Source organism: Giraffa tippelskirchi, chromosome 7, assembly GCF_054371585.1.
Source record: "Giraffa tippelskirchi isolate mGirTip1 chromosome 7, T2T-mGirTip1v1.2.pri, whole genome shotgun sequence".
Lineage (NCBI taxonomy): Eukaryota > Metazoa > Chordata > Mammalia > Artiodactyla > Giraffidae > Giraffa > Giraffa tippelskirchi.
Genome location: NC_137281.1, coordinates 122,082,983 through 122,095,330, shown reverse-complemented (window position 1 = coordinate 122,095,330; position 12,348 = coordinate 122,082,983). Strand labels below are relative to the sequence as shown.

Genomic DNA, 12,348 nt, shown 5'->3' with positions numbered 1-12,348 from the left:
CAGATCTCAGTACAACAAAGTATTTGAATGTGTCTTCTGCTTTGAAATGCTATATGTTTACATTTCAAAATACTCAGTGAAATTCCATGCATCTTCATTTCACATTACTCAAGAACATAAATTATTTTAACCAAATTATTTTAACATAGTAAAACAAATATTTGATTCATAAATTTGTTCATTGTTCTTTATTGTTAACAGGTGCTTAGTATTGTACTTATGCAAAACACAAGAGGTTAAGTCCTCTTAGACCAAAATATACTTTATAAAGTAAAAGGAAAATAATTTTGTAGATTAAAAAATCAAGAATATGCATAGGATAAGTCAATATTTTTCAGTATGCAAACAAATAGATTCTGTAAGGCTTTCAGCAGAATATAATATTCTGGGGTGGGGGCGTAACTTAAAATATTAGCTTTTTTTTATTCTAGTTGAGGCAATTTTTCTTTCAAAGTAACAAAATATGTTCTCATATGTGTTTAAATAATATAACTTTTTATATTTCATTTGCTATAATTTGTATAACCAGTTAACTTCTGTATTTACCTGAAAGAATGTATCCTTTCGGCTTAGAGGTATGCTCATGAAAAGTGACACATAGCTTTCTGAAATTCTATCAAATAAGCAATCTTGACTTTCTCTGTCAGGCTTAAAAAGTAAAACAGGTATGGAATTAAAACAATTAATATTACAATTTAAAATTAGAATTTATTTACATAATGTCAGTAATTCTATCTATTCTCAAATGGCAGATCAGTTGCTATAATGGAATAAGCATGGGTTTTTGGCATCATGCAGACCTGAATTTAAATGCTGGCTCCATTATTCATTAGCTGCACTAAACTGGGCAAGTCCTAGTTTCCTATCTCCAAATGTAGGTAATATATACATGCCTTAAAGTAGTATCTTACAATTCAATTGGGACAAGGATCACATTTTGTTTGACTTTGTATTTAAAGCCCTCAACACAGTGCCTGGCACACAGAAAGCATACCAATGTCTGATGAATTAATGAAGATTCTTGAATAGTGGTTGGCATGTACAACGCTGTCCATGACATAGTTACCTTCTATTATTCTACAGCCATTCCAAATCTTTCATAATAAGTAACTCAGTATAAAATTAAAGCAATTACTGGAATGAGACAGTCATAGCCAGAGCTAGTAAAATTGTGACATGATAGACTACAAACAAAATAGAATGTCATAAAAAGGAAGACATCTATAGATATTAATACTGTCAACATTATAGTAAAGTCTTAAGGTAGCACCTTGAATTCTTGGTCTATTAAGCAATGAAGAGATGAATTAAGAGTCCAAATTCATTTATGATGTCAACAGTAGAAGCACAAGCTAGCATTAACTGGTTTTGGTAATAAACACCAAAATTGATTAAATTCAGTGGTAATTTTCTATCAAATTAGCAAACCATATGAGCTGGGATTCATAAATGTATAGTACTTTAGAACTAAAATGTATGTTAGATATCACCTAGGTTAAACCTCTCTAATTTAGTGATTGCACTACTGTCCAGAAAGCTTAAGAGCATTATTTAAGGTTATACACAGTTAAGTATGATTGATGCTGATGCTCAAATACTTTGGCTACCTGATGCAAAGAATTGACTTATTGGAAAAGACCCTGATGCTGGGAAAGATTGAAGGCAAGAGGAGAAGGCGACAACAGAGGATGAGATGGCTGGATGGCATCACTGACTCGATGGACATGAGTTTGAGCAAACTCCGGGAGCTGGTGATGGACAGGGAAGCCTGGCATGCTGCAGTCCATAGGGTTGCAAAGAGTCGGACACGATTGAGCAACTAAACTGATACACAGTTAAGTAACTGAAAGCCAGACTAGAATCCAGGTTTCCTAACTCCCAATACAGCTCTCATGCTTTTGTAATAAGTTTACAGATGGAAATAGTAGCAGAAACAATAATGATAAGGTTAATAGCTAAAAATGCTGGATCGTTTATATAATGGGAAGTGGTTCTAAGATTTAGGGTTGTATGAGAGTTAAATGAGATTATACATAATTTACTAGAGAATAAAGCTGGCATGTTTCAGCTTCACAACCTACAATCATGTATGAAGAAATATCTAGGCAGAAAGTTTCAGAACATGTCTGATTAATACAATTCAGTGTAATATACACACCAAACATATTTTCACAGGAGACTGAGTAGCAAAATAGTATGGTAAATTTTTATACATGTTTTTGTATGCTTGAAAAGAAAAGTTATCCTACAGCTGATGGATATTCAAGTTACTGATATGCTCATTAGATCTAGCTATTTAACACATGTTAAATCATTCTTGCATTCCAGGAATAAAGTTCATTGTTCAGGCTGTATAACCCTTTTAATATACTACTGAATTCAGATTCCTAGTATTTTGTTGAAGGCTTTTGTATCAATATCCATCAAAGAGGATATTGATCTGTATTTTTTTTTTTTTGTAGTATCTTTAGCTTTGGTATCACGGCAATACTGGTCTCATAAAAAGAGCTAGGAGTATTCCCTCCTCTTCAGTTTTTTAGAAGAGTTTGAGAAGGACTGGTGTTAATTTTTCTTTAAATACTGGCAGAATTCATCAGTGAAGTCATTTGGTCCAGGGCTTTCTTTGTTGGGAGGTTTCTGATTACTGATTTAATCTCCCTACTAGTTATAGATCTATTCAGATTGTCTATTTCTTCATTATTTAGTCTTGGAAAGTTAGATATTTCTAGGAATTTGCCCATTTTACACAGGCTATCCAATTTGTTATTATATGTTTGTTCACAGTCCTTTTAATCCTTCTTATTTCTTTGCTGATAGTAAAGTTCCTACTTTCATTTGACTTTAATTTGAGTCCTTTTACTCTTGCTGCTGCTGCTAAGTAGCTTCAGTCGTGTCCGACTCTGTGCGACCCCATAGATGGCAGCCCACCAGTCTCCTACATCCCTGGGATTCTCCAGGCAAGAATACTGGAGTGGGTTGCCATTTCCTTCTCCAATGTATGCATGCACGCTAAGTCGCTTCAGTCGTGTCCGACTCTGTGCAACCCTATGGACAGCAGCCCACCAGGCTCCTCTGTCCACAGGATTCTCTAGACAAGAATAATGGAGTGGTTTGCCATTTCCTTCTCCTTTACTCTTGCTAGAGGTTTGTCAATTTTATTGATCTCAAGGAATAACTTTTGATTTTATTGCTTTTCTCTACTATTTTTCAATTCTCTATTTTATTTATCTCCACTCTAATCTATTCATTCCTTCTTTCTGTTAGCTAAGGTTTCAATTTGTCATTCTTTTCCTAGTTTCTTACTATGTAAATTTAGGTTGTTGATATATTGTTTATTGGCTTGTTTAAAACTATAAATTTCTCTTTTAGCACTGCTTTTGTTTTTCCCTGCAAGCTTTGGTATGTTCTGTTTTTGTTTTCATTTGTCTCAAGCTATTTTCTAATTTCCCCTGTGATTTATTCTTTGTGTTATTGGTTGTTTGGGATCTCTTATATATTAACGGCAACTCACTCTAGTAATCTTGCCTGGAAAAATCCCATGGCTAGAGGAACCTGATGGGATTGCAGAAGTGTCGGACATGACTGACTAAGCAATGACAACAACTGGTCTTTATTATTTCCTTTCTTCTCCATACTTTGGGTTTTCATTTCTTTTTCTAGTTTCCTACACTAGAAGCAGGGGTCATGGTTTTTGAGAACATTCCATATTTCAAATATAGGCATCTTAATGCTTTAAATTTCCAAATACTGCTTGAGATACATCCGACTAATTTAATCTGCATTTTCATTTTCAATAAGCTCAAAATACTTTTCAGTTTCCCTATTGATTTCTGGTTTGACCCATAGTTCCTGAGAAGTATGTTAGTTTCCAAATATTTGAGGATTTTCCAGATAGCTTTCTGTTATCCATTTACAATATAATTCTGTTTTGGTCTAAAAACATGACTTGAATTCTTTTAATTTTATTAGAATGTTTTCCTAGCCCAGAATATAGCTAGTAAAGATTTAATATGTACATGAGAAAAATGTGTATTCTGCTGTCATTAACAGGAATGCTTAATAAATATCAATTAGATACATAAAGTTGGTTAACAAAGTGTTGCTCAAATCATCTACATCATTCTATATCATTAACTGATTTCTGTACATTCTACCAATTACTGAGACTGAGGAGCTGAAATATCTAACTATATTTATAGATTTGTCTATTTCTGCTTTAAGTATTAAAATTTTTATTAAATGTGTTTCAAAGCATTTTAATCAGGTATATAAATATTTCATTGTTATGTCATATTGATGAATTGACTACTTTGTGTTTATGTTAGTCACTCAGTCGTGTCCAACTCCTTGCAACTCCATGGACTGTAGCCTGCCAGGTTCCTCTGTCCATGGAATTCCCCAGGCAAGAATACTGGAATGGGTAGCCATTCCCTTCTCTGGGGGATCGTCTGGACCCAGGGATTGAACCTGGGTCTCCTGCATTGCCGGCAGATTCTTTACTATCTGAGCCACCAGGGAAGCCCTCATTATACAGTGAATATGCAGTGAATGGAGAAGGCAACGGCACCCCACTCCAGTACTCTTGCCTGGAAAATCCGATGGACGGAGGAGGCTGGCGGGCTGCAGTCCATGGGGTCACTGAGTCAGACATGACTGAACGACTCCACTTTCACTTTTCACTTTCATGCCCTGGAGAAGGAAATGGCAACCCACTCCAGTACTCTTGCCTGGAGAATCCCAGGGACGGGGGAGCCTGGTGGGCTGCCGTCTATGGGGCACAGAGTCGGACACGACTGACGCGACTTAGCAGCAGCAGCAGCAGCAGCAGCAGCAGCATGCAGTGAATATGGGTCCCCCAAAATAAAGTCTGTCACTGTTTCCTGGATTCAGGCCCAGCACTTTTTCTACTAGATCAATCTACCACTAAGTCACAGGTAATAAAAGAAATTTGCTTTTGTATTGCTAAGTCGCTTCAGTCGTGAAGTGACTTACTGAAATAAGTTTCAGAGTCAGCATACTAAATCATGCTCTATATTCTAGAGTATGATTATATATGATTTCATATTGTGCTGTTGGTAATTAAATTGAACTACTGGCTCAGGGGGGCGGTTAATTCTAGTTATAAAGTCAGTACTATTTATCATTTATAAAGTAGACCTAAAAATAGAATATATAGAATGTATGTGTTTTGTATTCACCTGAAAATGTAGTACAGCTTGAAATATGAGCTTACCTAACAGTACAAATATTTCCACACAACGCTGGTATGAGCTCTCACCACATTTATTTGATGTATTTAGGAACCCAAGAGGCCATGCTACTAATCTAGTTCACTGGCTTCATATATTTAACAATAGAACCCTCTCAGAAATAAAATCATAGGTGAAATGTAACGAACAGAACAGATGAAAGAGGTGCTGTTCTGGTTAAATCATGAAAATGTTGCTTCAATATGACTTGGATACCCTTTCAGTTCCCTTAGAACAGTAGCAGAACACTCACCCAGATCAATCACATAATGTTCCTCAAAACACATCAGAGATCTTAATGATATTGGAAATGTTATTAAATTGTAAGATTTTAAAATAATTACTATAATTTCAGGAAGCCAGTAGTTTATAGAGAATAATTTGTTTAAAGACAAAATAATTTCTAATTCTTTGTTATTCCACAGATACCCCTATAAATGTAGTGAGTTGTTAACATTTTTGTCTCAGATCTGTTTGTTCCAAATAATGTAGCTTGACAAACCAGTTACTAGAAACATTGCTAGATCATGTTTCCCTCAAAAACTTGTTATATATATATATATATATAATCCTAACAGATTTAAGAGGTAAAGTAATGCTTTCTCTCTGTTATCATGGAAAAAATATAAATTTGGAATCCAGATCTGGAAAAAGAGATGTAAGGTAATGAAAGTCTGATTTTATGTTTCCCTACATAATTACCTTTGTAGAACTGATACACCACCTCTTATTCCTCATTCAACTCCTAACGATATCAGAAATACAGGACAAATACTCTCACCTTGAATTACATTAATTATTCTAACACATGTGAAGTGATGATGAAGTGAAAGTCGCTCAGTTGTTGTCTGACTCTTTGCGACCTCATGGACTATACAGTCCATGGAATTCTCTTATTGCTTCACAGATACACATGTCTTTCTCTTTTTAATCCTAAGCAGAGTTTTCATCTTTCTGAATCAAGAGAGGACCCTCTCCCCATCCAATATATTGTGTTTTCTAAGTGAAACCTCTTTCAATCACTGATTTGCAGTGGATTTTCTCTTTAGTGTTCATCAGTGCATCATACTATTGAGTAAAGCTACAACTTTATTATTTACTACAGTGTTTGATTTAACTAATCTTTTTCTGACTAATACTGACTCTGGATCTTTGAAATCCACATTAAGGTTTTACTCTAGATTTCAAACATGACTTCAAATATATGCAGAATACTAAAAAAAAAAAAAAAAACTTTGTGACAGGATCAGAAGAACATTAAAACATACCAGTGTTACCTCTAATGAAAACTTATGCTGCAAATCAACTTTTTTAAGAGAAGTTTAAAAAATAACATTTTACCTTAAATTTATGGAGAAACCACCACCAAAAACAATCATGCAAAAGAGCAATAGAGGCTTCTGAGAGAAAATGAGTCCTCCAGATTTTAAAAACTTTTCCCTATGGAAAAAAATACACATGATCAAATTAATATGTATTATAAGACACATTAATATAAATAGGATTTATAAAGAGTATGTATTTAATAGTTATAGACTACCACTGCTCAAAAGAAATTTAATGTGAGCCATATGTATATTAAGTTTTCTAGTAGACATTTTAACAAAGTAAAAAGGTGAAGTTTTAGTGACATTTAACCAAATATATTTAAAATATTATAACAAATGTTATAAAATTATTAATGAAATATTTTACATTCTTTTGGGTACTAGGTCCTTGAAATATAGTATATATTTTATATTTACAGCACATCTCAATTTGAACACTGTATTTTCTTCAAAAATGCTAGATAATTAGATTTTATAAAATATGGTTATTATTTTTTACCTCTAATTCAAAGGTGTTCGATAATTGAATCAAGTAATTTTAAAATTTATATATAATTAAAGTAAATAAATTTTAAAATTCAGCTAATCACAAACAGAAAATAAACTTAAGGTTATCAAAAGGGAAAGTAGTGGAGAGGGATAAATCATAAGTTTGGGATTACCAGATACACACTACTACATAAGAAACAGATAAGTAAGAAGGTCCCACTGTATAGCATAGGAAACTATATTCAATATCTTGTAATAACCTATAGTGGAAATACCTTGTAATAACCTATAATGAAAAAAAAAATCTTAAAAATTGTATGATGAAAGTGAAAGAGGAGAGTGAAAAAATTGGCTTAAAGCTCAATGTTCAGAAAACTAAGATCATGGCATCTGGTCCCATCACTTCATGGCAAATAGATGGGGAAACAGTGAAAACAGTGTCAGACTTTATTTTTTTGGGTTCCAAAATCACTGCTGATGGTGATTGCAGCCATGAAATTAAAAGACGTTTGCTTCTTGGAAGGAAGGTTATGACCAACCTAGATAGCATATTTAAAAGCAGAGACATTACTTTGCCAACAAAGGTCCGTCTAGTCAAGGCTATGGTTTTTCCAGTGGTCATGTATGGATGTGAGAGTTGGACAGTGAAGAAAGCTGAGTGCCAAAGAATTGATGCTTTTGAACTGTGGTGTTGGAGAAGACAGACTCTGGAGAGTCCCTTGGACTGCAAGGAGATCCAACCAGTCCATCCTAAAGGAGATCAGTCCTGGGTGTTCATTGGAAGGACTGATGTTGAAGCTGAAACTCCAATACTTTGGCCACCTCATGCGAAGAGTTGACTCATTGGAAAAGACCCTAATGCTGGGTAGGATTGGGGGCAGGAGGAGAAGGGGACAACAGAGGATGAGATGGTTGGATGGCATCACTGACTTGATGGACATGGGTTTGGGTGGACTCTGGGAGTTGGTGATGGACAGGGAGGCCTGGCGTGCTGTGATTCATGGGGTTGCAAAGAGTCGGACACGACTGAGCGACTGAACTGAACTGATATAGTATAACTGAATCATGTGGCTATACCCCAGAAACCAACAAAACACTGTTAAACTATTTTTCAATAAAAAAATTCAACTGAGTTACAACAGGCATATTTCATATGCTCAGTAATGACATTTGGTTAGCAGTCATTGAAATGGCTAGACCAGGACTAGCAAAAATCCAGGGTATATGCTATAGTTTCCCTTATATGATAAAGACAGATATCACCAATCATGGGATTCTAACCCAATGGGCCCCATCATAAGACTCAGTTCAGTCACTCAGACATGTCCGACTCTTTGCGACCCCATGAACCACAGCACGCCAGGCCTCCCTGTCCATCACCAACTCCCGGAGTTTACCCAAACTCATCTCCATCGAGTCGGTGATGCCATCCAGTCATCTCATTCTCTGTCGTCCCCTTCTCCTTCTGCCTCTAATCCTTCCTAGCATCAGGGTCTCTTCCAATGAGTCAACTCTTCGCATGAGGTGGCACCACTGAACCATCAGAGAAGCCCATACTGTTGGTCAGTTCAGTTCAGTCGCTCAGTCGTGTCTGACTCTTTGCGACCCCATGAATTGCAGCACGCCAGGCCTCCCTGTCCATCACCAAATCCCGGAGTCCACCCAAACCCATGTCCATCGAGTTGGTGATGCCATCCAACCATCTCATCCTCTGTCGTCCCCTTCTCCTCCTGCCCCCAATCCTACCCAGCATTAGGGTCTTTCCCAATGAGTCAACTCCCCGCATGAGGTGGCCAAAGTATTGGAGCTTCAGCTTCAACATCAGTCCTTCCAATGAACACCCAGGATTGATCTCTTTTAGGATGGATTGATTGGATCTCCTTGCAGTCCAAGGGACTCTCAAGAGTCTTCTCCAGCACCACAGTTCAAAAGCATCAATTCTGCGGCACTCAGCTTTCTTCACCGTCCAACTCTCACATCCATACATGATCACTGGAAAAACCATAGCCTTGACTAGACGGACTTTTGTTGGCAAAGTAATGTCTCTGCTTTTAAATATGCTATCTAGGTTGGTCATTACCTTCCTTCTAAGGAGTAAGCATCTTTTAATTTCATGGCTGCAATCACCATCAGCAGTTATATTGGTACATAAACTCAAAATATCCTAAACCTAGCTGCTTGTCATATCCTGTGCACTTCTTACCCCAAACCCATATCTATTTACACTCTTCCCTTTCCCACTTCTTTCAAAAATCTGGCATCCTCCAAGTATACAAAATACTCCTCACAGCTGTACTTCTATGTCTTGTTTATGTGACTGACTTGTGATTTATGTTAGATATACATGCATCCATCATTAAAATATAGTCCCATCTTAGAATACAAAATGCTAAAATTAAAGATTATAGAATGTCTAGAACATTCCTAAGATTATTTTAAAAATAATTTATATTAATTTCTTTATAATATAATCTTTTCCCTGAAGAAACTGGAAAATAGTCAGACAAAGTAACAAACATGCTCATGATCCAGGCATAATCATACCACCTATAGTTTTTCTCTTAAAAAATGAAGTCAGGTAATTGTATCATGAGAGCAAACTAAGCTTTCCTTCTCATCAATATCCCATACAATATAAAAGAGAATTGAGAAGCATTTGTATTCGCATAGAAAATAAGAAAAGGTGTCATTACTAAATCATTTTAGGTGGAGTTTTCAATTGAGTTCTGTGGTTTCCTAATGGAGGGGCAAACAGGAGGCCCAAATCAGGTTAATCAGACTATTTCTTGGAATATTTTTTCTTGAGGATGAAACACTAAAATTATACATTCTCATCTTGAAGAATGAGGAATGGGCAGAAAATAATGGCTGACACTGAGTTATCAAAGTTTAATGGTTGACTATGCTCTTTCTGATCATCTATAGGGGACTACAGTAGGAGAGAAGATTGATTTTGTGTTGAGAAATAAACAGCCATAGGAAGGCTAGTGGTGAAGGACAGGAAGAGGGTCTGTGTCACTTCAGTTGTGTCCAACTCTTTGTGACCCCATGGACTGTAGCTGGCCAGGATCCTCTATCCATAGGATTCTCCAGGCAAAAATACTGGAGTAGGTTGCTGTGCCCACCTCCAGGGGATCTTCCCAACCTAGGAATTGAACCCCAAGTCTCTTACCTCTCCTGCATTGGCAGGTGGGTTCTTTACCACAAGCACTGCCTGGGAAGCTCCAAGAAGAGGGTCTACTAGGAGCCAAGTCCATCTCAGAGTCTGCCTGGAGGTACAAGGAGTGTTGTCCAAGTCCCCAGGAAACAGAAACCTTTTTAGTTGATCACTTAATATTTAAGTGAGAGGGAAATCAATACCAAATACCACTCAAACCTCATCCTATACCTGGCATTCAGTGGCCAATGATCTATTTACCTTCCTGTGTGGTTTTTCAATAAACTGGCTATTGATATTTCTGTAGAGATATTTCTTAAAAATTCCTCAGAAACTTGAAGGTTCAAAAGGTGGGGCTGTAGGGAAGGGTTCTCCTAAATTATCTTGACATCAAAATGAGTAGGCTAACATATCCTGAGCTGATTAGAGCGGGAAGAGGGGGAAACGCCTGTTACGGTCATGTGCCAAACCAATGCACACTAGCAACCTCAGACTCCTGAGGCAGTAACACAGAATCAAATATATTCTCTTTCAGTGATTAAGGTGTTAAAAATATCACTGGTCTTTCCTGCTAGACTTAATGACTGAAATAATTTAATCTTGTTTAATACCTAATCTGTCATAGCTTTAAATAAAGGTCTAATTCATTAAATCATATTCTCAAAATTTATCATATAATAGAAATAAAATAATATTTACATACATCAAAGTTATGGGCCTTTAAAATAAAAAGATAAATTCGTTCAGCATTCAGATGTCTAGGTAGCTGAGTAAGCTCATTTGTTCTGAATCCTGGGAAGTCACAACCCTAGAAAGAAGGAAAATCACAGAACAGGAATTATTTAATTCTTTTCATATAACTACAGAAGACAGGTAAAAATTTTACTAGCATTCATTAGTAATTATATTACAAACTTTTACTAAAAATAAGTAAATATATTTTATCCCACTTAAGAAAAATCTTCATATTATCTGTTTCTATAATATTAAGAGCGCTGGCATATTCATATACCAAATTTAAAAGTAAAAGCAATTATTTCAGAACTAATTTTAACTTAAATTACAACAAATTTTAGATAGGCTACACATAAAGAAATTGACGAGTCAGAAAAAGATAGCTTCTGTATTTTTTCCAACTCTCTCTCCTGGGGCCATTATCTATATTTATAGCTATATTACTTTAAACATTCTTTTAGTTCCACATAATATTTTTGATATATAATCTCATAAAACAGAAATTTTAAATACCTCTATATCCTTCTTTGTTTCCATTTCACCTGAAAGCTGGAAAAAAATTAAAATAAAATCTTTAAAATTCTAAATTTAAGAATTTTTAGACTTTGCAACTCTATTAAGTATGTGTGTGTCTGTCTGTCTGTCTTACTGAGACCTAGAATGCTGTTGCTATATAAGATGCTGAGAATACAAAAATATTCCTTGCCCTCAAGTTAGTCTAGGGGCAAGAGGGGAGTCAGATACATATACAAAACACAAAGACATAAGAGCTATAATAGAAATATATACCAACTACTTACTGCAGTCTGATTTTCCTGGGAAACAGACTGTGAGATGGAACACCAATTTAGTGTTCAGAATGTTTATGGGGCTTGATTATCTACAGAAGGCAAGAGGAGAGGGAAGATGGAAAAGTCATCTATGAGGCAAGTCAATCAGCCCTGACCCTAAGCAGAGCTCTAAACTTAAAGGACCCATAGCAGTTGTCCTGAACTGGGTTGAAACAGTCAGGTCTTTCTGTTTCCAACTTGTGAGTGTGAGTCCTGGACAGTAGTGTGAGTGAGTGACTCCTAGGTGATAGTTTCCTTGGGAAAGGAGGTTCTGTCTGTGAGAGGCAATCCCTGAAGGAGCTGACAGCTGAAGGATGTCCACTAACAACGCTTTTAGCAGCTGGGGCAACAGGTCCTTCCTTGAAGGGGAATCTGGGTGGCATATCTTCATGTCCACGACATCACTTTACACAGAGAACAGGAACCCTTCTGTCTAGATTAGTTTGGGTGTTCTAGACATGCTAATATATTGTTCATTAACTACCTTGTAGGCAAGTTTATACACATTACACACAAACATGTATCATTTAAGAGATGACATAGGAAACCAATTAGAAAGG

The 12,348-nt window shown here is 36.1% G+C and overlaps 1 protein-coding gene across 34 annotated transcripts in view; it reads right to left on the bottom strand.

Annotated features, from left to right (window-relative positions):
• FAM227B (family with sequence similarity 227 member B) overlaps positions 1 to 12,348 on the bottom strand; it is a 217,507-nt gene that overhangs the window by 185,479 nt on the left and 19,680 nt on the right. For 32 of the 34 annotated variants that reach the window (XM_081508382.1, XM_081508376.1, XM_081508389.1 and 29 more), the window contains 4 exons: positions 11,472 to 11,507; positions 10,927 to 11,031; positions 6,591 to 6,689; positions 547 to 648 (listed from right to left, as the gene is read on the bottom strand). In XM_081508382.1, coding sequence (XP_081364508.1) covers positions 547 to 648; positions 6,591 to 6,689; positions 10,927 to 11,031; positions 11,472 to 11,507 — 342 coding nt within the window. The remainder of the gene's footprint in view (positions 1 to 546; positions 649 to 6,590; positions 6,690 to 10,926; positions 11,032 to 11,471; positions 11,508 to 12,348) is intronic. The other 2 variants (XM_081508374.1, XM_081508387.1) reach the window with 1 other exon arrangement.